Below are 27,720 nucleotides of genomic sequence, written 5' to 3'. Positions count from 1 at the left end.
CAACTTTCTCCACATAAACTAGGAGGTATAAACATTTGAGGAGCCAGTTGGGTGGGCTATATCCGTGTCCCCTCAGTAAACATGTGTCTGCTGGGAAGGCCTTGACCGTACAGGCAGCACCACCACTGTTGACCTGTCAACAGATGGCGGTGGTGGAGTGGACAGAGAGGTGAACCGTGGAGACTATGGTGGCAGTTTCGAGCCCAGGTATCAGTGTAGGTAGTGTCGGGATCAGAAGTCGTGTCATCTCTACTGCTTCTCTCTCCATTGACTTTGAAAAACAGTGTAGTAAATGTGCCGCAGACGACGCTTATGACACTGATCACGGTCGGTTGGTGCAGATTCGCCACACTGATTTTCACAGACCGTGGAGAGAAAACAGGAGAGGCAACAGAACTTTTGATGCCAACCGTACAATAAACCCTCTCAAGGCCGGGGCAGCTTTAGCATATTCTGTTCTTGCATACAACAGATGACTTTTTTCAAAAAAGTGAATCATTATGAACCTGTGAGTGTTTGCCTCAGAAATCAACGCAAGTATGGAACACGGAAACAAAGAAGACACTAAAAAGGATTGCGAAACGTGGGAGAGGAGTATAACAGTAGATCTTCCTTTACTTAATCAATATTTATGGTCTGAAGGTAAAAGTTATGGAGAGGAGTCAAACATTCTGACGTTCCTCCATCCAAAGTGTGACAAAAATGAGATAGCACGAGATGAAAACGGGCAACTGATAAAGAGTAGAACCAGTCAAGCGTGTTTTGGAAAAGGCTGAGAGACAACGGGCAGACAAGGAAAATTACAAGATGAAACGAAAAGGCGATTTTATTTGGGCAGCTTCACAGAGGACTAGTGCTAAAGAAGGGCATCTGGCTCCCTCCCTATCCCCCGAAGAAAGTACAGTAAAATGCAGACGGACAAATTCAGCCATTAGTCCACTTGGCTCACGTCCAGATGAAGATGGGGCAACAACACCACCGCGACCACCACCTCCACCACCAACAATAGCAACAACACAGGACAAAATTCGCAAAGAAACTTATGAATGATTGCCTGTGGTCCGTAAATTGGATGCAAATGGATTCGAGGAGATGATCGCTTCAGACAAACGATGTACGTTATAATATGCTTATGCTTGCAACCTCCAGACGATTTTAGTCAATTTAGGGAAGGTGTCTCTTACTGGAACGGTCATTAAACGATGTATCTAAACCGTCCCGTTCGTAAAGTCTCTCCAGATGAAAAAGGAAAATCGTCTGCGACCAAGTGTGAGGTCATCGTGTTGAGTGGGTTTAAATGAAGCCGGGAATATTAAGAGATTTTCATGATGCCTCACAAACTGAAACGCACATAATACTAGATTGTCACACACACACACACACACACACACACACACACACACACACACACACACACACAGTCGTTTGCAGGCGTGATTTCTCTGAAGCACGAAATTAATTCCGTATCAGTACAATTCCGTAATGCATCCTTTGTGTGTGTGTGTGTGTGTGTGTGTGTGTGTGTGTGTGTCCAACCAGTAAAGCACATTATTTTCTTTCACATCCAAGGTAAATGCAGCTGCCGAAGGATTATTTTTTACCATTTTTCAGAAGCATACCTGTAAACTAGGCCTCAGTGGAATTGGCTGAAAATGGATATTGTGTACAGTTATTGCCCTGTCTGGAATTAACTGAGCTCCGTTATTGTTATTATTATTATTATTATTATTATTATGATTTATTGTTTTGTTGATGTAATACCGATAAAAAGTTGACTCGGATTCTCTCTCTCTCTCTCTCTCTCTCTCTCTCTCTCTCTCTCTCTCTCTCTCTCTCACTCTGTCCCCTCCTTATTTCCCTCCGCGTCCTTCCATTCCTACATCCCTCTCCCCCTCCTTTCCCTCTCCCCCCCTCCCACCTCTACCCCCATAACCCTCCCCCTTCTTCCCCCATACCCCCCTCCCCGCCAGGCCACTCAGACTCTGCACACACATTCGAGTGTTTGAAGTCTATTAGTGAGCGTTTATGACCACACACACACACACACACACACACACACACACACACACACACACACACACACACACACACACACACACACACACACACACACACACAGAAAGAGAGAGAGAGGGCGGGGAGAAGAGTAGGCAGTAAAGAAGTGTAGCAGACAGGAGTGGAAAGAGGGGAGGAGAGGGGAGGATAGAGAAGGCGGGCGAGGAGGGGTAGAGGGGAGTAGGACAAGAGGGGAGGGAAGCAGAGGAAGACAGAGGAAGGCAAGGGAGGAAAGAAAGGCAGGAGGAGGGATAAAGAGGAAGAGGAGTGAATAGAGCAAGATGAAGAGTACAGGCTAGCAAGAGGGGTAAGTAGGATAATCTATAAAAACCCAGGAAGTACTAGATCTTTTTATCTTTGATCTTGTTAGTACTAGAAAAATTTATTTAGCTGAGTTCTTAGTTAATTTTTTAGGTGATCTTAACATTAGTCTCTTTATTATGAGGCTTATGTAATTAAAATCGTCTGATGGTAGCAGTAGTATGGGCGTTCTCTCTCTCTCTATCTCTCTCTCACACACACACACACACACACACCACTGCCTCCTCGTGACCAAGTTTGATAATCAAGTCAGTGTGTGTGTGTGTGTGTGTGTGTGTGTGTGAGAGAGAGAGAGAGAGAGAGAGAGAGAGAATAGAAGAAAAAGGTAGGGGAGGAAAACTGAAGGAGGGGGAACTCAACCATTCCACTATTGCGCTCTCCAAAGCTGAATAAAATCGTCTGGTAGCAACAAGCATAGAATTAAATCGTCCCCTCGTTCTGGAGGGGTTAAAGGAGGCAGATTCTAAGCCATTAGGTACATGGAGGCTATCTTGAGCTGTAGCGATTTGAATGGCTGTAGCGAGAATGTACAGTGTTATCGTATCGTGTGTGTGTGTGTGTGTGTGTGTGTGTGTGTGTGTGTGTGTGTGTGTGTGTGTGTGTGTGAGAGAGAGAGAGAGAGAGAGAGAGACATGATCCTTGTGCATGATGCCACTAACAGCATGGGGCACTACATCATGCAGTTGCATATCATTACTGTTCTCTCTCTCTCTCTCTCTCTCTCTCTCTCTCTTTCTCTGCATATTTCTTTATCCCCTTTCTCTCTATATGCCTCATCACACACACACACACACACACACACACACACACACACACACACACACACACACACACACACACACACACACACACACACACACACACACACACATCTCTTCCCCTCATCAGACTTTCAGATACCTACCCCCACAAGTGGCCATGGACGCCTTCATGACCACTGCATCGACGGGATGCTGTCTTCAATCTTCTTCTGTCCTTCTCTTCCTCCTCCCTTCTTCCCTTCTTTCTTTCTTCCTCTCATTTATTTCCCTCCGGTCCCCTCACTTCCCCTCTTCTTGACGCTTCTTTATTGCCTCATCTTCCTTACTACTTTCCTTTTCCTCACTCCACCGTAATTCTTTCCCTTCCCTAACCTATTTTTTCCCCTCTCCACCTCACTTCCCCCCACCTGCTTGACGTTTTCCCCCCCTCCCCCCGTTTCCTTCCTTCCTCTCCTCCCTCCCCTCAATACCTTCCCTCTTCTGCCCTTTCTTCCTTCCCTGTTCTTTTTCTTTATTTTTCTTGCTCCTGGTTTTCTTCAGTCCCCTGTCAATTATCTTCTCTTATGCCCTTTTTTCTCGTCTTCCCTCTCCATATTTCTTTTGCTGCATCTCACTTTCTTCCTTGCCTTCCCCTCTCTTCCTTTCCTCCTTTCTCCACACTTTCTTTGGTCTGTCCTCCAAGATCCTCATTGTCTTCCTACCTTCGGCTTTCTGTACTTTTTTTATTTCCTTCTTTTTTTTTTCTTTTCTCACTTTCTTCCCTCTTTATTTCCTTCTTTTTCCGTATTTTTAAGAATAGAGGTTACGATGCTTTCCTTTCATTCGTTTCTTTGATTCTTGCTTCTTTCTGTTTTTTTTTTTTAACATACCTAACCTCTGTTCATAATCCTTGACTTATTTTTCATTTCTGTTAGCTTTTCTCATCTCTTCTCTCTTTCTTTCCTCCTCCTGTACTTCCTTCTTCCTTTTCATTTTTACTTCCTTTTCATGATTCCAGCTATCCACTTCCCTTTTTTTTTTTTTTTTTCCTGTTTCCTCCTCTTTCCCTCCCTCCCTCCCTTTCTTTCTTCCTTTCCCTCCCTCCTTCCCATCTTCCGTCCGTCCGTCCGTCCATCCTTTCTTCCATCCATCCATCCATCCATCCATATCTCTCTCTCTCTCTCTCTCTCTCTCTCTCTCTCTCTCTCTCTCTCTCTCTCTCTCTCTCTCTCACCAATCCACGAATATCATTGAATTGGAGCGGATTGACGGGATTACGGGAGAGATTCGCTAATGAACAGAGATGGTGGTAGTTGTGGTAACTGTGGTATTGGAGGAGGAGGATTGTGATAGTGATGGTGTGGTATTATGGTAGTTGTGGTGGTAGCAGTAGTGAACGATGGTAGTTGTAGGAGATGGTGGTAGTTATGGTAGTTTTAATTGGGGATGGTGATAGTTTTGGTAGCAGTGGTAGGAGAGCTCTGGCAGTGGTTGCAAGTGTGGTAGTTGTGGTACATAATACGTATGTTCAAACTGTCAACATACACACGTAGCTAGTACACACACACACACACACACACACACACACACACACACACACACACACACACACACACAAAACCCACTTAAACTATTTCCAAACTTTCACAACTTCGTCCCAACTCACTCGCAAATTATTAACTTCTAGCTTAACACTTGATGCCAGTCCTCCCACTGACGCACGCACGCACGCAATTCGCACACAGATTCTCTAGTATCTTTAGTAGGATAGTGAAGTATTTTTTTTATATTTGTGTGTGTGTGTGTGTGTGTGTGTGTGTGTGTGTGTGTGTGTGTGTGTGTGTGAGAGAGAGAGAGAGAGAGAGGTAGAGAGAGATTCCCATTTTCTTCGTGTTGCCAAAGAAAACGACATCTGCAATTCTGCGGAAACATCACGAACTTGTCGATTAAAAACTTTCGTAATAAAAGTTACCAGTTCCTTATGTAATGAAATGTACGATGCAGTGTGGAATTATTTACATGCGAACGATAGATTTTTCTGTTTAAATTCATATTGCAACGATATTTTATTAATATTAACCGCAAATTCTGGTGTAAATAAATGCATTAACGACATACAGTATTTTGAAAGACTAAAAGTTTTCCAACAGATATATGCCTTAGAGGTCTTTGTTTTATGTGACTTACTTATTTCTGAATCTGGAACAAACTGGGAGTAGTTGTAACCCATTTAGTTCATGTTCGTATCAAGTTGAATTTAGTCATCCTCATGTCAGCCATAATAAAATACTGTAGAAGAACCATCATCATCATCATCATCATCATCACGACCACCACCATCATCATCATCATCATCATGTCTCCCACTTTCAGTATGTAGGATGGGTAGGAACCAGCACAGGAACAAGAGCACACAGGAACGGGAAACTATCTATCAGCCTGCCTAACAATATCTACTTCTTGTGTTTCTGTCACCTACATGATAATTAAACCTTTGTTCCTTTACTCTTTTTTTTTTTTTCGTTTATTTGTCATTTTTACTACTCATTTCTTCGGTTGATCGTCTCCTTTGCCATTTATTTATTTTTTTATTTATGTAATCTTTTTTTCTATCCACTGTATTTTCTTTTTCTCCGTACTAATTATTCTCTCTGATCACCCCATTTAATATTTATTTATGTTCACTTTCCTCATTGAATTTCGTCCCTCTTCCTCCACTCTTGTCCTCTTATCAGGCTTTCATGTTATCCACAGTGACTCTCTCTCTCTCTCTCTCTCTCTCTCTTAGCATAAATTTATCCATCATTATCTGCACTAAATTTTACGCTTCAGCTCGCCTTCATTTCCTCCATACAATTATCCTTCCTCCTCCTCCCTCTGGCCACTTCATAATATAATCCCTCCTCCCTCTCCTCCTCCCTCTCCTCCTCCCTCCTTCCTCCCTCTTGTCCAGCTCATAATCCCTCCTCCACGCTGATTGGCTCATGCGGCCGTCAATGTAAACCAATTAAAAACACAATGATCCAGCGGGCCATTCTAATTGTTCTTTATTCACCTGGCTTGGTATTCGAGCTTTTTTATTATTATTTTTTATTTTTTTTAGGGGGGCGGTTTAATTGGAAGAGCTTTATTATATTCTTAGTTATGTGTAGGGGCTATTATTATCCTACTTTGTTTTCATGGTTGAGTATTAGTTTATTTTTATCTATTATTCACTCATATATATATATATATATATATATATATATATATATATATATATATTTATTTATTTATATACGTAGAGAGAGAGAGAGAGAGAGTGTGTGTGTGTGTGTGTGTGTGTGTGTGTGTGTGTGTGTGTGTGTGTGTGTGTGTGTGTAGCCTTTATCGTCTTGCTGTCATTAGCAGTTCAGTGCAGCACTACAAGAATCATCATTAAAATTAGGAGCCGAGAACTTCCATGCCATACATGATAGATGAATGGATCTTTCTCCCCCTTCTTCTTCTGCTTCTTCTTCTTCTTCTTCTTTTATCTGGATTCTACCCGTCGCATTATAAATAGAACTCAGATGATGATGATGATGATGATGATGATGATGGCAGTTGCGTTTTGTACTAGTCATGTAAAACTCTTCATGTTTATTACGCCAACTGTCAGAATAATTTGTTCGTAAAATTCTCGCTTCATATCAGGTAATACCTTCATTGCGATTGTATATTTCGCTATCACATTTCTTTATGTTTTCACTGTTTTTATCCTTTACTGTCGTTATACTTTATCGTTATTATTTATTTCAGTATCTTCATTCGTTATAGTTATCTTACACCATCGTTAGCGTTACTGTCATTCTGTCGTCATTGATTGATTGATTGATTGATACATTACATTTAGCCATAATGTTATATCAGATATTGTATTACATTATACTATTGAGATGAATATTATGTTCACACAATTAACAAGGCTGAGTCTTTTGAAAGCTAATCACTCTCTTCAAAGGCACCTGCATTAGCCTAAGCACATATTTATATCACAGAATAGACTATTAGTTAAACTTTATAAAACAAACTTGGCTGAATAAACTAATTTGGTAAAAAATAAAAATTCAATTATTAGTTTAAAAAATCAACTGTCATCGTCTCTGTCGGCATTTCACTCACAGGTATCTTATTTTTTATCACCTTATCTCCCATTGTCGTTATCTTTCACCATCGTCATCTTTACTGCCTCACTATCATCGTCTCTGTCAGCGTTTCACTCACTGGCATCTTATATTTTTAATCAGCTTATTTATCTTAATAGCCAACTACCTTATCATCACAATATCTTATCATTTTACTACTTCTTTATCTCACCATCTCTGTCCTCTCTCATTATCTCACTCTCCTACATTACTGTCTTGTTTTAATCTCACCGTCTCCATGATTATCGAACTATCGTGTCACTTGTCCCATTATCGCACCGCCTCTTATGTCTCACCTTTATTATGTCTACTAGCCTTTCTTCAGTGCCTGCTGCTGGAGACGAAGGCAATGTAGGTCGCGTGTCTCCTGCTTGCTTACCCGATCGTCTTCATTACCTGTCGGGATTAAGTTACCTGTGTCCGTAATTGGGGAGTACACACACGCACACACACACACACACACACACACACACACACACACACACTCTCTCTCTCTCTCTCTCTCTCTCTCTCTCTCTCTCTCTCTCTCTCCTGCGTGCTGGCTTGTGTCAACTTCGTCATATTCTGAATTTTTTACCGGAAAATCGAGTGAATTTTCGCTTTTCTCAGTTTTTCGAGTCTTTGTTAGTATCCATAGTTGTTGATTTTTTTTTTTATTTTCGCCATTTATTTCAGTACTGTTGCATTTGTTTTTGTATTGAAATGTAAAACTGTATTAAATGTAAAAACTGTATATTCCCATTTTCTATAGCTTTGTATGTGCTGACCCTCCTCATTCTTTTTTTTTTTTTTTTTTTGTAATCGAAGTACATGCAAGAATACAAAGTGGTTTTTTCCTTTTTTTGTCACTGATATTTGGCATTTTGATATGTTTAAGTTTCATTGTTATTGTTTATTAGATTTGTGTATGTTTCATATTTCATGAACTATTAATACTGTTATCAAATTATACGTTGTTAATATATTGCTAGGTTTTTCTTTTAACGTCTTTAGGTCATGGTGTTTTCCTCACCTGAATCGAAATTTTTGACGTGCCATATGCAATACTAAGATCGTCTAAAGTTTCTTGTGAGGATGGCTGTGATAGGCTTCGTAAGAGTATGTGGTATGTATTTTTGAACGTGTGTGTATGTGTATGTATCTGTGTATTTGTATTAACTCTCTCCTGCAGGTGGAAATGCTGTATATTAGTGTATGTTTATATATGTGTATGTGTGTATATATGCGTCTGTATTAACTCCTCTCTCTTGCAGGGGAAGGTGGTGTATATCAGTGTATGTTTATATATGTATACTGAATGTATCTGTGTATGTGTGTATTAACTGCCCTTCCTTTCCCGCAGGTGAAGGTGGTGAGAGGCGTGAGGAGGTATCATAGGCTCCGTCATCACACCAGGACAAGATGCGGGCTACAAAAGGCCAAGGAGGTAAGGACAGACAACACAGGCCCACGTTGTAAAGGCCCAGTGATCAGGACGAATTGCACAGGCCGAGGAAATAAAGGCCAAGGTGATCCAAGGAAATTATAGAGCCAAAGAAACTAAAGGCCAAAGAAACTAAAGCCAGAGCGCTAAGACCAATATGTAACAAAAGGGCCAGAGAAATTAAGGCCAAGGAAATACATGTCAGATAATACGAGTCAGATTTTTAATGTCAAGGATATTAAATTCCAGATCATAAGGCCAGGCTTAGGCCCATTATGACTGTGGGAATTTAATCAGGTGATAGGAGCCAGAGTTTAAATGCCGGAGTTTGTATACCAAAGAAATAAAAAGGAATAACGTCAAATGGTAAGGACCAAACAATAAATCCCAAATTATAAAGACGAGAAAAGTAAGACCAGATAAGGTCTAAATTATGACGACCAGTTAGAAAAGAGCTGATTTAAAAACACGGAAGTGATAAGATCACTTAACAAAAAACAAATACTAAAGGCCAAGAAGAAAAGACCAATAATCAGCACTAAGGAGAAGACCAAATAAAGAGACCAGGAAGACCAGATTTTTAAGATCAGTTTCATCTGGTCGAAAAGTCCAGAGTAGACCCCAAAGGCAGAGGCACCAAGGCCACCCAGGCTTACAAGGCCAGGAGTCAAAGGCCACGGTCCCCGGTGTAACCAGTGACTCAGAGCCACTCACAGGAGGCAGCGTCAGTCAGGGGTCAGGACGGTGGGCGGACCCTTGCCAGGATGCAGAAGGTACCCCGCGAGCCTGTGGGCAGACTCATAGACGAGGCAGTCAGGTATAAAAACAAGCCCAACCGCCCCCAAGGTGAGTCACAAGGCGGCCAGGTGTGTGCAGACGTAAAGTAAATAAACAAATTAATAAGATAAATAAATAAAGATGGAAATAAGGAAGAATTATATCCACAGAGTTAAAATTATGTATATTGCGAGGATGCAGATTTCCATCCTCGATTTAAGCATAACATTATTGTGTGGGTGTATGTATTCCTTTTAAATAATATTCGACCTTGTAAAGCAAGACGGATTAAGCAAAATGGATAAAAATCAGACCTGTGGACGGCGAATAATACTTTGTGAGTGTGTGTGTGTGTGTGTGTGTGTGTGTGTGTGAGAGAGAGAGAGAGAGAGAGAGAGAGAGAGAGGTGAGGCAGGAATATCGATTAATTGCAACTGTATGTTAGTCTTTTCCACCTCTAGCCTATATATTACATGTTTACTACAGTTTATTAGAAAATGACGATTTCTAGATTATGTAAACAGGTCAGTGCTAGAATATACTAACAAAGAGATTATTAATATTTGCATTTTAGCCTATAGCCATTTGCATGTCAGTTTCAAGGATTTTAACACAGGTCACCAGTAAGATTTATTGAACAGACCATTGCAACGATCAACTGATTTTCTTCTGTTGTGTAATTTCTTGTGTATTATGTATTTTCTTCTGTACTGTATTTTTTCTTGTGTATTATGTATTTTCTTGTGTATTATGTATTTTCTTCTGTACTGTATTTTTTCTTGTGTATTATGTATTTTCTTGTGTATTATGTATTTTCTTATGTACTGTATTTTTTCTTGTGTATTATGTATTTTCTTATGTACTGTATTTTTTCTTGTGTGGTGTATTTTCTTGTGTACTGTATTTTTAATTTCTGAACAATTTGTATTTATTTTGCTTTATTTCTATTTACCTGGCAGGATAGAATAACGATATGATAACATGCATTATTTATCTACGTATGTGTTTTATTTAGCGATATAAGATAGGGATTTATGTATTAATTTCTCTGTTGGCGTGGCAGTATAGGATGATAAGAATGATTTAGTTTCATATTTAAATCCTTTGTAGATTATTTATACAATTTATTACTACTTATGCCTCCCTAACATACCTATTCAGTTTGTGTAGATTATTTCATAGAACTTATTACTCTCCCTTACGCCCCCTGCTTTCCCCTACCGCCCACAGACCTCCATGTTCCCTACATGGGAACACACAAACCCATGGGCAGCCCCCGCATGTCCCCCAGGCTGCCCCCACGCTCCGGCGCCTCCTCGCCCACGCCCATACCACGCGCCTCCACGCCCATACCAGCACACTCCAGCACACCACCACCAGGATCCGACTCGGGACCATCTTCAAGGAGGTGAGTGGATGGTGTTTCTCTCTCTCTCTCTCTCTCTCTTTCTCTCTCTCTCTCTCTGCTTATCTGTCAGTCAGCCTGTTTATATATCTATCTATTTTCTGTCCATCTATCTATCTCTATATCAGTCCTTTCAGTCACCACTTTGATCGGCCTCATATTAGGGGATTAGGTTGTGTACCTTACCGTTCACTACCTCACGTTCCCATACTCCTCTTCTCTCTCTCTCTCTCTCTCTCTCTCTCTCTCTCTCTCTCTCTCTCTCTCTCTCTCTCTCTCTCTCTCTCTCTCTCTCCAATTGTTTTATATCTCACTTTCACTAAGGTAGTAGCGGACACTAAAGTGGATAAAGTAGTTTGTCCCAGCATGTGTTGTCAGTGATTAGTATTCAATGGAGTTTCCGTGTATGACGTGGATCTATACACTCTCTCTCACCGACAAACACTGCCACTTCATCAGAATACAGTATACACACATACACCTCGCCTCCCTACACTTTATAAGCCTCCCATGTAGTATTATTCCCGTGTATGTAGCACTGGTTGGGGTGAGTGACTCCTGAAGTAGACATATCCCATGGTCGTGTTCATCAGTTACCCTTTAGGATACACTAAAACAAAACTTGAACATGTGCAGTACAGTTACCCTCCCAAGCTGCCTACTGCAATTTACAGGATACGTTCATTTTTTCCCATCCTTTTATTCACTTTTACACTGATCTTTACATTTTATCCGCTCCTTTTATTTACTCTTCATTATTCTCGTGTCACTCATATATTTTTTTCACTTTATCTTTCACTCTCACACATGCCGTTTACTTTGATGCCATTTATCATTCCCTTTTTATTTGCACTACTTATTCTCATCACCCCCCCCCCCAGACCGTCCACCCTGATGCCGCCTGATGTAGACTCCCGGCGAGGATCCCTGACGAAGCAGGCGCTGATGGGGGTGATGGAGGACGCCAGGAAGGGGGTCAAGCAGATGGCAGACAGCTCCGTGGAGGCGGGGCGAAAGGTGGGACTTACATTTGCCATACTTTTTATTCACTTCTTTATTTCAGTCTGGCGGGTTGTACGAGAAAGGTAGGACTCTTTTTCGATTTTTTTTTTCCCTGTTCCAGTCTTCTCTTCGCTCTGGTTACGATACTTTTTTCTTTGTCTGTGGGGTTTAAACATAAATTTGTCCGTTTTCATCGCCGTCTTAACTGGGTATTTCTTCCCAGTTTTCTTCCCATATATTTCAGTTGGTGTGCTTGGTTTCTGGTTTATTTTTCCCACGTCGAAGGGATTTTCTGTCATGATCTCTCCAACTTTATGTTAGGCTACGATTCTTCGGTTTTGCGTTAGTCAGGAGGTCAAGCACAACACCGCCTGATGGAGGCCAGATGAAAGGTGAGATTGATATCACTACGTAAAATCCGGTTCGTGTTGCCATTTCTCCAGTTTAACCGCTATTTGTGTTGGGTCTTGTGGTTTTTTTTTAACTTCAGCTTAATGTGATCGTCTGGCCGGTTTGATATGGCCTTTTGTTTACTGGTACATTATGTTTCGATCTGTTCGGTTTTATGCTGTAATCTTCTCATTTATATTATGCTGCGGTAATAGCTTCTTAGTCTTTCAGTTAATCTTTTTCCAGGTTGCCATAGCGATTGCATGTACGATCATCCCGGTTATACGATGCACTACGATGCAGGTTTAATGTACTATCTCCCTTTTTTATTAGGCTATGATTAGGTGTAGCCTGCCATCACCGGTTTCATTTTAAGGTGAGAAATCGGTTTAACTTACAGTCCCGTGTTTTTCAGGTGGTGATGTTCGGTATAAGTTACGATCCCCTTCCATTTCAGATTGCGATTTTCGGGTCAGCATACAGTAAACTACGATCCCTAGGCTACGGTTGTAGTGTTCGCTACTATTTCGATTTCGGTTGTCTTTGGTCTTACGTTAAGCTGCGGTTTTTATTAAGTTTAATTTCCCTTCTCCAGTTTTTAGTACCTAAGATTTATAAAGTAAGCCTTTCTCGATATACCCATTAGCTGGGAGTGTAGTTTTCAGGCTGAATATTATGATTATTATCTGGCGTACCTTAGAATATAATACAGAGGTCTCGGTTGTTATTATTATTGTTTTTTTTATGTGTGGGAGGAGAATGTGCCAAGGTTTAGAAGGCCTGAATGATGTGTGATGGCTTGCTTGGGCCATTTCACTGGGCACTCTAGTGATAGTCCTCCTGGTTGATTTATTTTTCCTGTTTCGTAATACCACTAACCTCATTTTATAGTGAAAGGTAGAATGATGTTGATAATGGTGATCATGATTATGATGATGATGATAATGGTAATGATGCGATTAATTATTATATTGACGAGATTTTTCTTGTTCAAACCAGTAATCAAATTAGTTTTTTTTTTATGCTTTTGTCACTGGATTTATGAGACGATAAAGGCTGTAGGACGTAAATCAGAACAAATGAATAAGCAAATAAATAAGTAAATAAAATGTTCGTATTTCGTGTCCAAAGGGAGGTAAGGCAGGTGGGACAACTCTTACCTTGTATCCGGTTTTACGGTGCCATTTCGGTTTTAGGATGTGGTATGTCTGGTTTAAGGGTGCGATATGTCCGGTTTTGTGGTGTCAGGGTCTGCTTGGTTTTGTTCTCTTTGTTTTGTGTTGTGTTCTTTGTGGTTTTTTATGGTGGTCTTGTTTTTTTTGATTGACAGTGTTATGTACTTGTGTGTGTGTGTGTGTGTGTGTGTGTGTGTGTGTGTGTGTGTGTGTGTGTGTGTGTGTGAGAAAGAGAGAGAGAGAGAGAGAGAGAGGGAGGGAGAAAAGGGGGAGAGGAGGGGAGGGGACGGGACGGGGAGGGAGAGGGGGAGGGAGAGAGTGGAATATCTGTGTAATATTCCTCAAGTTGGGAGAGGGGATGGTGAGGGGAAGCAATAATATTTTGATGGCACAAGGTTAGGCCCTAGAATATCAATGGAAGAAAATGGGAAGTCAAAATCGTATGCATGTGTGTTTATTATCTTTTTATATTTACCTCTGTGTGTCTGTTTGTCTCGTCTTCCTCTGCTTTGCGATTTTGTTTATAAAATAATGTAATGCTTTAGTGTCTTTAATTGATATATTTTTCTCAGCAATATGGCCGGATCATGTAGAAAAGACCATGAGATCTGTGTTGTGTAATTTTTGTATCTAAGTAGCTCCTCTCTCTCTCTCTCTCTCTCTCTCTCTCTCTCTCTCTCTCTCTCTGCCTGTTTGTGTGTATGTATATCCATCTGACTTCAGTCAAATTAATGATCGTGACATGATGAAGAGAAGCTTGAGTTATGAAATATGGAGAGTGGCTTCCGGAGGGTTTGTCATGGGCGGGGAACCTCGATGAATTTTCTCCCTTGTGTAGTGGAGGGGTGAGCACTGTTGTTTACGTTTCTCTTATTACCTGTTGTTGTCCTGTTAATCTGTTATTTTTTTGCATACCGAAGGACAGGTAGATGAGACCGAAGGAAACTAGTCGGGTATATAAGACACAAAGGGAATGACAGACGAAGATGAGACACAGACGCTTGGAATAAAGAGGAAATATTGATAAAAGTGTCCGTAGTAAAGATGAACACAGAGGAGCAGGAGACACAGTGACATAAATTATCGAACCATCCAACAGCGACAGACAAGGCAAAGAGATGGAAGGAGATGGACAGCACCTGAGAGGAGGCTGTGGGTGAGACAGACAGTGCGACAGATAGAGAGAAAGGGTGTGATAAATAAGAGACGGTGGGAGACAGCAGTGCAAACGAGATAACAAGAGGTTCAGACAGTGAGAGATATTACAGCAAATTAGATAGCAGGAGGTAAAGATATAGAGATATAGCAACCAAGATAACAATTGAAAGATAAAAGTAAAATAGAAAAGAAGAGGGAGACAGCAAGCTAGACAGAAAGACAGAGAGCGCGCGAGACTATAAATTTAGACAGTAAGGGATAGAGACATAATAAAACAGACAGGAAGAGATGGAGGCAGTGATAGACAGAGAGCAAACTACATGAGACAGAGGCTGTGTTTCAAGTTGACTGATCAAGAACCTCAGGCAACAAGTCTCCTTATATTTTCTACAGTTCTATTGAAATGTTCTGTATTATTCTGAAAACTCTGATCTAATACTTTTTGTCGAACGTTCCCTAAAATTCAATTACCTCATCCTTTGGCCAGTAGTAATATCCCAATTATATTTTATCATACAACTTGCAGTATATACTTTTCTGGAATAAGACAGACAGAGAGACACAAAGACACAGACAGACAGGCAGAGACACACACATAACTACCCAGACAGACAGAGTAGAAAAATAATAACAGAGACAATGCAGGAGACAGGGGCCATTCACCAAGACATAGGCGAGGGACATAGACTTGCATAGGGAGCAAGAAGGCCTAATGTTTTCCTGACAACACACTCTTCTTATCACCTCCCCCCCTCCCCTCTTCCCATTTCTCCTTTTCCCCTTTCTCCAACAGCCATACCCACTTTCTTCACTCGTTCCCCGTCTCTCACTTTTACTCTCCCCCTCTCCATCTCCCCCATTTCTCCCTCTCCCATTATTTCCCCCTCCTATGTCTCGCGTGTTATATTTATTTTCCAGTCTCACTTCTTCCTCCTCCCTTCTTTCCCGTTCCATCTCCTCCTTCATGTCTGCACCTCTTTTTCACCTCCTCACCCTCTTTTCTCTCTTTTCCTTACTCTCTTTGTCCTCACCTCTCCTGTTATTCTCCTTCCCTCCTCCACTCTGCTGTATCTTATGCATTCACTATACCTCTCTCTCCTTTTTTTTTTTTTTCCATTACCTCCTGTCCCATCGTATTAACTCCTACTGCCTCTCACAACCCTCTGACCCTCATACCTCTCTCTCTCTCTCTCTCTCTCTCTCTCTCTCTCTGTCTCTCTCTCTCTCTCTCCTTCCTTCCTTCCTCATCCTCTCTCCTTCCCCTCCCGCTCTTCCTTCCTCCTTCCTACACTTCCTATCCTCTTCCTTCCTTTCCTCCTTCCTCCTTCTCTCCCACTTGCTTCCTCTTTCTCCTCTTCTGTGCCCCCATTCTCTTCTTTATTCACCCTTGCCTTTGTTTGGGAGGTTTTCTGTAAGTGGAGGAGGGGAGAGGTGGGGAGAAACAATGGACCTTGAGAGAGAGAGAGAGAGAGAGAGAGAGAGAGAGAGAGAGAGAAGAAAATGTAAGAAAGAGTGCAAGTGGTTCCAGTTTCACAGATCACTAGTTTTTATAACCCCAAACCAAGCGATCCACCGAAATAGTAATGGAAGAAAAAAAATCTCTCTGTCCATAAAATCATGAGACAAGGATAGCACAGGAAGATGATACAGGCTTGAAACTTGGGTATTATAGATCAGACAGAGAGGATTATACCAGTTTTTATCTGCGCTGGTATGGATGATTTTTTTTTTTAATGCCGGCTAACACCAGACAGTAATGTTCATCTGAGAGAAAAAATGACTGTTTTCGTTGTTATGGCCGTGGGTTCATCTGTAACGTGAACTCGGTGGACTGCAGGCTAAAACTTATCCCCCCACCCCCACTCCTCCTGCAACCCATCATCTTCCTTTAAGTGGGAGGGACGTCTGTATAACTGGGCAGCGTCACCATCCGGCTATATCGGTACCACCACATGCAGGCGCTTGGAAAAGGTGGTGTGTGTGTGTGTGTGTGTGTGTGTGTGTGTGTGTGTGTGTGTGTGTGTGTGTGTGTGTGTGTGTGTGTGTGTGTGTGTGTGTGTGTGTGTGTGTGTGTGTGTGTGTGTGTGTGTGTGGGGGTGTGATGGTATGGTTTTATGAGAGGGATGGAGGGAGGGCAGGAGATTGGGGGGGAGACAGTGCTATATAAACAAAAGCGTGTTGAACCTACTTGGCCGACACTCCTTACGTGAGAATAGGCTATTGTTTTGGACTTTTCTTATCTCTTCTTTCTTTCTTTTTTCTTCCGTTCCTGTACTTCTTCCTTTCTTTTTGTCTTTCTTATCTTCCAGCTCTTTCCGGCATTTTCTTTCTTTCTATTTCTGTCATTCTGCCTTCCTTCCTGTTGTTCCTTCTTTCCATCCATCTTTTCTGTCATCCATCCCCCTTTTCCCCATTTGCCTCTTTCATTCACTTATCCTTCAATTCACCCATTCTCAGCTCAGAATGAAGAAAAAAGATAACACTACTGATAAGAAGAAAACAAAGGGAAGAAAAAGAAGATGAAGAGTAAAAATAAGATATGTAATATAAGAAGGAGCAGTCGTGCGTGAGCAAGAGATAATAGAAGTAAGAAAAATGAAGATGCAAGGAGAAGGGATGAGCATAAAGAGAGAGAGAGAGAGAGAGAGAGAGAGAGAGAGAACAGCACTATATAAAGAAAAACACGTTAGAGAAAGATGGGTGACTCTTCATATACAGTATAGCGTTATTCTTTTCCTCTTCACTCTCCTTCATTCCTTCCTTCCTTCCTTTGTCCTTCCTACGTTGTTCCTCTCCTTATTCCTTCCATTGTTCCTTGTCTCATTATTCCTTTCTTTCTTTAACTTTACTTCTCATTTTTTTCTTCCCTTTCCTTAAGTCTTCCTTCATTCCTTCATTCCCTCCCTACTTTCTTCTTTCTTTTCCTCCCTACTTCCTTCCTTCCTTCCTTCCTTCCTTATTTCCCTCCTTCCTTCCTTCATTCATTCTTTTTCTCATCCATCCATTCATCAACCCTTCTGTTCATTATATTCCCTCATCCTTCCTCCTCCTTTCCTTACTTACTTAAGAAAGAAGAAAGTCGAAATGAAGAAAAAGAAAAAAGAAGAAAAAAAGGAAGATAAAAAGGGAAAATAAGACTCTTGGTAAAGGAGATTGGACGGTCGTGAGTGAGAGAGAGTGGTAATAAAATTGATGAAAATGAAGATGGGAGGAGAAAGCATGACACCAAGAGGGGACAGGATGAGAGAGAGAGAGAGAGAGAGAGAGAGAGAGAGAGAGAGAGGAAATGATAATAAGAAGGGGGTTATTCGGGGAAAATAAAAGGAGAATGAGAGTCGTGGATTCGAGAGAGGGGAGAGTAAAGAAAATGGTGGTGAGAGAGAGAGAGAGAGAGAGAGAGAGAGAGAGAGTCAACAACAAAAGTCAGGTCGAGCTGTTCTGTGTGAGTTATGACTTTGGTTTGGAAGACAAATAAAAGAGGAAGAAAGAGAGAATTGAGGAAGAAATAGGGGAAAGGGAGCGAAAGAAGTGAGAAAAAATGAAGAGGAGACTGCAGTGAGGAAAAAAAATAATTAACAAAGATGAAAAAGAGAATCTCTCTCTCTCTCTCTCTCTCTCTCTCTCTCTCTCTCTCTCTCTCTCTCTCTCTCTCTCTCGTTAAAGAAAGCATTGTGGGTGTTAATACTGAGATTCGTGACTGACTGGAATCACATTAATATCATCATCCCAGACTATGACCCACAGTGACCATCAATCAGGTTATTCACGTAGCTCCACCGACAACTGTTCCTGTGGGTCCTTTGTTCCCTGGGGAAAGCAACAGTTGTCATCGAAAATGTGCGAACCCTTACGTCTCGTCTGCCTTTGTGGGTATTCTCAGATTTGTGGATGATTTGTGTTCTGAGATGGAACTCGAGAAATTCTATAATTGCCGTGATGAAGAAGCATTATGTTTGGCGTACATTTCTTCTCTGGACATTCTCTGCTACTGCCACTTCTTTCCATGTACATTCGCACTAGGAAGTTGTGAGGAAGTCCATATATTTTCAGTGACATCACTTAATAACGCGACTGTACAGTAATCAGCAGAGATAACGCAACACTCATGAGGCGGCATACGACAACCGATTGAAAGAATCGATAACTTCATCAGGGACATTTCCAACATTAAGTAACAGTGATTAACTGTTATTTTTTGTGCGTGCAGATCTATTAATATTTTGAGATTTTTAGTTAAGAAGCGTCGTTCTTGTTATGCCTTTTTGACAGTTTTGATTCTGATAGCAAATAGCAATCGAGTTTCTGTGATAAGCATTATACTCTTGTGGAAAATTAATAACAGTACTTATGAATTCATGTACACTCGGTGTCTTAAATTTGTTACACGGCTGAATGTCAAGAATACGTAGCATAAATTAAGAAGTAATATTTGTGATTTAATGAAGAGAAAGGAACCAGTAGAGTGAACAGAAAAAGTGAGTTTTTATAAGTATTTGGTAACACACATTTGGGCGCGAATGAATGACCCCGCAAGATACCCTACTCCTCCTTATAGTCTCCACTTTACCCCTACAGCACTCATCTATCACCACCTTCAACCCCTCCCCCCCCCCATCCCACTGCCATTCTTCCCCCTCAATGCTATCCACTTCCCTTTCCTCTTCACTACCGTCGTCCCTTACTGCCCCTCACCCAACCTACTACGAATGGTGATGATACTAATAGTGGTGTTACTGATGAAAATAATGATGATGATGATATAGTTGCTACAAGTTGATATGTATAAGACAACGAGGAGATAACGGAAGATAATTAAAAAAGTGTAATAACGAAAAGGTAACGAAAGATGATGAAACTGTAATAACGAAAAGGGACGAAAACATGACGAGAGATAATGGAGTTGGGAGGTAAACAGGATTTGACTATTCTTGTAAAACCAACAAAGGGAAGGACGGGAGGCATTTGTGTGTGTTTGTATGCGTGTGTGTGTGGAGAGAGAGAGAGAGAGAGAGAGCGGCTTGCCTCTCCCTCCTTGGTTGGTCGCCAGTCTGTCATTCACTGTTTTTGCCCTCTTTCTCTTCTTGTTGTCTTTACTTCTTTTTTTTCCTTCATCTCTGTTTTTTCCTTCCTTACTGTCACCTTCTCTCTCTCTCTCTCTCTCTCTCTCTCTCTCTCTCTCTCTCTCTCTCTCTCTCTCTCTCTCTCTCCTCCTCCTCCTCCTCCTCCTCCTCCTCCTCCTCCTCCTCCTCCTCCTCCTCCTCCTCCTCGTAATGGCGTAATGTGATCAGCGGCGTTCCCCAAGGCTCAGTACTTGGACCGATACTTTTTATTATCTATATAAATGACATTGATGAGGGTCTAAATTGCAAAGTATCCAAATTTGCAGATGATACTAAAATAACCAGTAAAGTCACTTCAAAATTACAGTGGCAGCAGTTACAAAATGACCTTAATACTTTAGCAAGCTGGGCAGAAAAATGGCAAATGAAATTCAACACAGAAAAATGTAAAGTACTTCATATTGGAAGTAACAATGTCCATGCAAATTACAAAATGAACAATATTCAGTTATCAAGTACAGATAGTGAAAAGGATCTTGGTGTGATAATATCAAATGACCTAAAACCAAGCAAGCATTGTACCGATGCGGTTAAAATTGCAAACAAGCTAGTGGGTTTTATTGGAAGAACTTTCGAGTTTAAATCGGAAAAAGTCATACTTGCCTTGTACAACTCGCTAGTGCGCCCCCATCTTGAGTATTGTGTGCAATTCTGGTCTCCGTACTACAGAAAGGACATTGAAATATTAGAGAAAATTCAGCGAAGAATCACAAAAATGATACCACGACTTAGAAACAAACCATATGAGGAACGCCTTGAAGAACTTAAATTATTTAGCCTAACGAAGCGCAGGTTAAGAGGGGACCTTATTGAAGTTTTCAAAATCATGAAGGGATATGACAACTTAGACATGAATAAATATTTTGATTTGGACCGGTCGAGTCAAACCAGAAGTAATGCCTGCAAAATCATGGGAAAGCGATTCCAATCCCACGAAGCAAAATACTTCTTCTTTAACAGAGTTGTAAATATCTGGAACAGATTACCCTCAGATACCGTGAACAGTATCTCAATTGAGATATTCAAAAACAAATTAGACAAGTATTTGCACGAAAATCCTCAGCTGACTCTTTTTCTGTCCGAATAACTTGCTTTTATAGCTACGGTACATGTAAGTTCATGCCCCTTTAGTCTACAAGACACCCCGTAAACAATGTACCCGTACATAGTGTTGGGTCACGATATTATACATTTTCAATTTATTCAGTGCAAACAAAGCAATATAAGCACAGATTAGGATCTGCACAGATAACCCTGAGTTAACGGTCAGTACTCTTACTTTCGACCTGTGATGGGCTGTGGATCACTGAGGGTCCATGTTAGTCAAGTGACCACCATCGGGATTTTTTAAATGTACCAGGGGTCACTGCTTCAGGATGAAACTTGTGTACTTGTCCCATATGGGAGAGTTCCCTGTCTCAGTGGAGTGAACGGAGCTAGGGCCTGATTGACTGCTGCCTACCTTAAAAGCGCCAGGCAATGCTGCCGCACCACCCCTAAACATCCACACTGTGCAGTCCCCTCGTGTCTACAGGACACCCCGTAAACTTAACATAGCGTCACATCACGTCATTATACGTTTTTCGATTTACCCAAAGCAAATGAGGTAATATACAATAAGCACAGATTAGGATCTGCACAGATAACCCTGAGTTAACGGTCACTACTTTTACTTTCGACCTGTGATGGGATGTGGATCACTGAGGGTCCCTGTTAGTCAAGTGACCACCATCGGGATTTTTTTAATGTACCAGGGGTTACTGCTTCAGGATGAAACTTGTGTACTGTCCCACATGGGAGAGTTCCTTGTCTCAGTGGAGTGAACGGAGCTATTGCCTGATTGACTGCTGCCTACCTAAAAAGCGCCAGGGAAGGTTGCCGCACCACCCCTAAACATCCACTCTGTGCATTGCACATCCACACTGTGCACTGTGCAGTCCCCCTTTATCTAAGACACCCGTCCTACATACTTTTCAATCTCCCCAGCGCAAAGAAAGCAATATAAGCACAGATTAGGATCTGCACAGATAACCCTGAGTTAACGGTCACTACTCTTACTTTCGACCTGTGATGGGCTGTGGATCACTGAGGGTCCCTGTTAGTCAAGTGACCACCATCGGGATTTTTTAATGTACCAGGGGTCACTGCTTCAGGATGAAACTTGTGTACTTGTCCCACATGGGAGAGTTCCTTGTCTCAGTGGAGCAAACGGAGCTAGGGCCTGATTGACTGCTGCCTACCTTAAAAGCGCCAGGCAAGGCTGCTGTACCACCCCTAAACATCCACACTGTGCAGTGTGTAGCTTCCACGTTATGTCCACAGACTTCCCATTAACTCAATGTAACCGGTTTATAATGTCATGCCGTAACTATTATTTTATTTGTTTACTTTCTCTTTCAGGTTACTCTATCGGGTAGCTCATAGATAAAGTATTATAGAATGTGACTTTTCCTTTCCAGTGTTTCCTATAAAATTTCCATGTCAGTTTTTCCATGCTGCATGGTGGTTTTTCTCACTTTTTCCTGGAGGGTTTGGTGGTGGGGGGAGCCTTCTTGCTTTACTATCCTTATCCTTCAACATGTAGAGTTAGATCTTGTAGTCATAGTTTTCTCTAACAAGCAGCCTCGAAAGGACCATAAGGTCTGTTGCTGTTTGCTTTCCTGTGTATTCCTCTTTGCCTGTCATTTCATCTCGTATTTTTCATTTCACTCTTTCCTCCTCGTCCTCCCCCCTCCTTTTCATCCTTCCTCCTCTTCTCTCACCTTCTTTTCTCGCTCCTCCTCTTTGTCTCCTCTTCCTTCTCCTCTTCAGTGTTTTCCGTACTCCCTCATCTTCACTTTGTTCCTTTTTCATTGTCCTCCTCCTCCTCCTCCTCCTCATCATCATCATCATCATCATCATCATCATCATCTTCATCATCACCATCTGCGTTTTTAATCCCCCTCCCCCTCTTTCCCCTATTTCTCTCCTCTTTCACTGGAATCATATAATAACTCTTTTTCTTCATCATTTATTTTCCTTTAACCCTCTACGTAGCAGGAAAACAAGTTCGTTCATTTAGAGGGGTATTTTCAAAATTTTATCCCTTCACAGCGATGACTTTTTTTACACAACCAGTCTTCCTCCAGGCGATTTTATTCATTTTTGTGAAGGAATTCAGTAGAATGGGGCAAATCCGATCGCTGAGGGGGAACTCCGACTGGTTTTAAAAAATATAAAAAAAGTAATCTTCGTTTTTATATGTTTTTTACTTTTATAATAACTTTATTACTTAATTTTTTTTTTTATTTACAGTTTTTTCGAAGCGGTTGTAGTTGTCCCCAGCGGTCAGATTTGCCCCATGCTGCCGTAGTGAAAGGGTTAAAGGAGGCTATATTAAACCCCAATAGTTACTGAGTTTATCCAGTAAGCTTGATAAAATCCTCTAAAACACTGCAAAAATAAACTGTCAATTAGGACAGGAACTCTAAAATTTGGACCTATAAACTTCTTAACTGTGAGCCAGTAAGCGAAGGGTAGTATGCTAAATCGTCTTACAGCAAAATTCCATGAGTACGGCAGTAAGTACGGCAGTAAATGTTTAAGTTGCACGAGACAACACACTTCCCCTCGCTGCAGGAGAGTTATGGGGATGTGGAGGGGGTATGGGTGGGAGGGGTGAGGTTAGGGGTTGGGATGGGGAGGGGTTAGGAGTTAGGATGGGGAGCGGTGAGGGGTTAGGGTTGGGAGGGGTTTGGGAAAGGGGGAAAGTTAAATACAGCTCCCCATTACTGTTTCTCTTCTCTCTTCCTCCTCCTCCTCTTCCCCTCTTCCTCCTCTTCTTCCCCTCTTCCTCTTCCCCTTCTCTCATTTCCCCCCCTCCTCGTACTCTCTTCTGTTCACAATTTCTCTTTCCTTATCTTCTCTCCGTCTTTCCTCCTCTCCCGCCCCTCCCTCACATCTCCCATCTCCTTCTCTTCCCCTTTCAATATTTCCTCCTCCCTTCCCTCTCTCCTCTCCTTCACATATCCCCTTTATTTCCTACTCCCTCCACTTCTTTCCTCCTCTCCTCTCCCCACCTCTCCTTTCCTTTCCTCACCTCTCTCCCTATCCTCTACCCATCTCTCCACCTTTCTTTTCCCCACCTTTCCTCCATTCCTCTCCCCACCTCTCCTCCCTTCTTCTCCCCACCTCTCCTCCATTCCTCTCCCCACCTCTCCTCCATTCTTCTCCCCATCTTTCCTTCTTTTCTCTCTCCACCTTTCCTCCATTCCTCTCCCCTCCTTGCCTACTTTCCCCTTTACCCGCTTTCCTTTCCCCTCGTCCTCTTATCTCCTGTCACCTCCTCCCTCCTCTTCCCTCTTTCTCTTTTCTCCTCCCCCTCTAACACCTTCTCCCAGCCATCCCCTCCCCTCTACCACCTCCCCTTTCCCCCTCCCCTCTCTTTATTCTCATCCCATTACCTCCCTTTTTCTCCTCCTCCCCTCCTCCCCTTCCCCCTCCCCCTGCTTCCCCCTCCCCCTCCTTTTAACTTAACCTCTTTTGACCATTTCGTAATTTGTCGCATCCCCCCCCCTCTCTCTCTCTCTCTCTCTCTCTCTCTCTCTCTCTCTCTTAGCACACACACACACACACACACACACACACACACACACACACACACACACACACACACACACACTACCCTTTTACGGTGTCTGGAAGCTGGCCGGCAGTAGAGGGAGAGTCAGAGTTGTGGGGAGAGGTGGGGGTAGGGAATAGGGGGAGGAGGGAGAGGTTGGAAGGCACAGGGGAAAGGGAAGGGGAAGAGGGGAGATAAGGAGTTGGGTAGAGGTGGGGAAATGGAAGGGATAGGGAATAGGGGATGGATGGAAGGGGGTGGGTGGAGGGAGGAGAGGGAGGGAGAATGGAAGGGGAGAGGGTTTGTGGGACGGGCTTAGGGGAGGGGAAGAGGAGGGAGTGGGGGATGGAAAGGCGATGTGGTTTCTTGAGTCTCCAGACGCAGGGAATGCAATTAGTTTATGGAAGGCTATGGGGCGGACGGGAAAGTAGTGAGAGAGAGAGAGAGTGGTTGTGGATGTACTTGCATAGAGTGTACGATTATTTGGTAGTAAGTATCGTATATGTTTAAGGAATTTTGCAGGAAGGAAGGAAGGAAGACAAGTGACATGAACATTCTGTGTACTTACAAGAAATAAAAAGGGAATCATCATCATCAGCAGCAGCAGCATTATGCTGATCGTCATCGTCATTGCCATCGTCACGACCTTAATTCCCACCTAAGAATTAGAAACATGAGTTTAAGGAAAGCATTGCGTGGCCATCGACGTGTTCCAGCAGTAGATTTGAAAGCATTATTGTAAAGACTGCATGACACTATTCCACTTCCAGACATGGGTGTAGGGAAAGCACAGTGATGACAATATACCGATTCGAAGCCTGATGTGGCAGGAAAAAGTGGGTCTTAGAATTGCAGAAATCAAGGACTGTCGGTATCAGCTGCGTCAGAAGTGCCTGTGGAGAGGTGACATGGAGGGACGGGGGAGCAAATGAACACATTTGTAAATACTGTTGTTAGGTTAGGGTATGGGTTAGGTTTGATTAGATTAAATTAGGGTATTATAGGTTAGTAGGTTAGGTTAGGGCAGGTTTAGTTTAGTTTGGTTAGGGTAAGTTATAGTTTGTTAGGTTTGGTTACGTTAGGTAGTTTGTGGAGGCGGTGAGCGAAATAAAATGCAATACTTTAATGTGACTCTGCCTAATGGACCGAACTGTGATTGATTATGATTAAAGGTGAGTTTACATTCAGGCTCCTACGACTTACTCTGAGCTGAGGAAAATCGTCTGACGTTAACAGGAATATACATGAGAGAATTCGTGACCATGAAAGCGTAGGTGGTATTCAAAAAAAAAAAAAAAAAAAAAAAAGGACGTCAAATAAAGTGGAGAAAGATGGTAGTAGAGCTGTAGAGTATGTAAAGGCGGCGGTCGTTGCTGAGCAGGGATGGAAATACCCTGTGATCCTTTAGTTGAAGCTGCTTCTCAAAGGCTACGGCTTAGAGCATTAAAATGGCAACACACACACACACACACACACGAGGAGAGAGAGAGAGAGAGAGAGACAGACAGACAGACAGACAGACAGACAGAGACAGACAGACAGACAAAGTGTGTGTGTGTGTGTGTGTGTGTGTGTGTGTGTGTGTTTTCCATGCAATATATTGACTCATGACACAGGCAACACATGCCGTTCCCCGAGGCTCAGCAGTCCTTCCTCGTGCCAATAGCCAGCACCGCACCAACATGAATCAAACACCCTTGCATGTCCCCACTTCCGCATACAATCAGAAAATGTCCACACTGATATTTTTTACGTCCCCTGCACTCGCAGCTGGTATTCGCGTCTTTTTTTTTTTTTCTTTTTTTTATTTATTTTTTTTTTTTACGTGCCTGGGAGTTCATAGACGAGGGAAAGTCTCAGGAAAATTAATATCTTCAAATTACACCCTGCCACAGACGGGATCGAACACACGACTTCACGATCACCAGCCCTTTTATTATTCTACGACTCAATCCTCTTCATTATCGTGAGAACCATTAGCTCGGGAAATTAGCAGGAGAAACTTCAAGTCGTAAATGTTGTTTCGTCTCTCGTGCACATTTTCGCCATTAGTTAAGTTACGAATATAGTGCTGGTGTTTGGGATTAGGACACGAACTGCGATATAAACCATGATTAAATATATTAGCCTTGGACGTGACTCGTTTTTTTTTTCCTTTTCTTTTTTTTCTTTTTTTAGTTAAATAGGGAACGCGATTTTGTGAGTTGACCAAAGTATATGACTTTGTGAGTTGAGCATGGCATGTGATTTTGTGAATTGAGTAGATTATCAAGATTGTACGTGCTAAACAAAGCCCATGATTAACCTTTACCCTCTTATATTTTTTTCTCTTTTCTGGATGTTAATAGTCAGCACAGGAAATATCTCTCGGTCTGAAAAGGTAACAGATTAGCCTCATTTATCCGTTCGCAGTCAGGGACGTCTTCTAAGTTGACGAAAGTGGACTGTTGGTTACAGGAATAAAATAGTGTTGGTTATCGTACTGAACGGATATGCCATTTCAGTACAATTACTTATATATATATATATATATATATATATATATATATATATATATATATATATATATATATATATATATATATATATATATATATATATATATATATATAATCCCACTACCATAAAAATTTTTAATCTTCGTGGTGAAAGGATTAATGAAGGCTGCACCCAACCTCCCTCAGTTCGAAAAGTCTCTCCAAGATTGAGAAAAATCGTTCGGTGACAGTAAGGATCATATACCCAATCGGTCGTAGCACTCAAGGGGCAAAGAGGTGTATGAGTGCGACTGCGGGGGTGTCGTGTCCCGGCGCCGTTTATCAGAGGTAGGGCCGTGCGGGGTTTGGGTTCTCGGAGGGGGGTCGTGAAGTCGGGGTGGTGGTGGAAAAAGGTGGGGTGTTTTTATTTTGCGTGTGTGTGAGGTTGTGCTTTGTGTGTGTGGGAGGGAGGGGGAGCGAGAGAGAGAGAATATTAAGTGGATCAGTGAAAATGACATGACAGAGCGAAAGATACGAAAGAGAAAGGGGGGGGGGAAATTGAAGCAGGTCGAGACTGTGTGTGTGTATGTGTGTGTATGTGTGTGTGTGTGTGTGTGTGTGTGTGTGTGTGTGTGTGTGTGTGTGTGTGTGTGTGTGGTCGGAATTGTGTGTGTATGCAAATATGTATGTATGCATGTATGTATGTGAACGTGTGCCTGACCGCTGTATATGTGTGTGCATGCCCAGTAATCTTCTGAGTGTGAGTAAGCGAGGGGGAAGGTGACTTACACTGGGTGTGGGTGGGAGAGTAGGAGAGAGGGAGGGAAGGAAAGAGGGGATGAGAGAGAGGGAAGAAATAGAGTGGAGGCAGGAAAGAAGGAAGAGAGGGGAAATGGAGAGGGAGGTTGGAG

At 42.1% G+C, this 27,720-nt stretch overlaps 1 protein-coding gene across 1 annotated transcript in view; it reads left to right on the top strand.

The window, feature by feature from the left end:
* Positions 1 to 27,720, top strand: part of LOC145412998 (potassium channel subfamily K member 18) — a 157,875-nt gene that overhangs the window by 67,289 nt on the left and 62,866 nt on the right. The window contains 3 exon segments of the mRNA XM_080282819.1: positions 8,625 to 8,708; positions 10,713 to 10,890; positions 11,769 to 11,904. Of these exon segments, the coding sequence (XP_080138945.1) occupies positions 8,684 to 8,708; positions 10,713 to 10,890; positions 11,769 to 11,904 (339 nt within the window). The 5' untranslated portion in view covers positions 8,625 to 8,683.

This window comes from Coenobita brevimanus, chromosome 94, assembly GCF_032717465.1.
Source record: "Coenobita brevimanus isolate Jiangsu-jjx chromosome 94, ASM3271746v2, whole genome shotgun sequence".
Lineage (NCBI taxonomy): Eukaryota > Metazoa > Arthropoda > Malacostraca > Decapoda > Coenobitidae > Coenobita > Coenobita brevimanus.
This window is presented reverse-complemented; position numbering and strand designations above follow the sequence as displayed.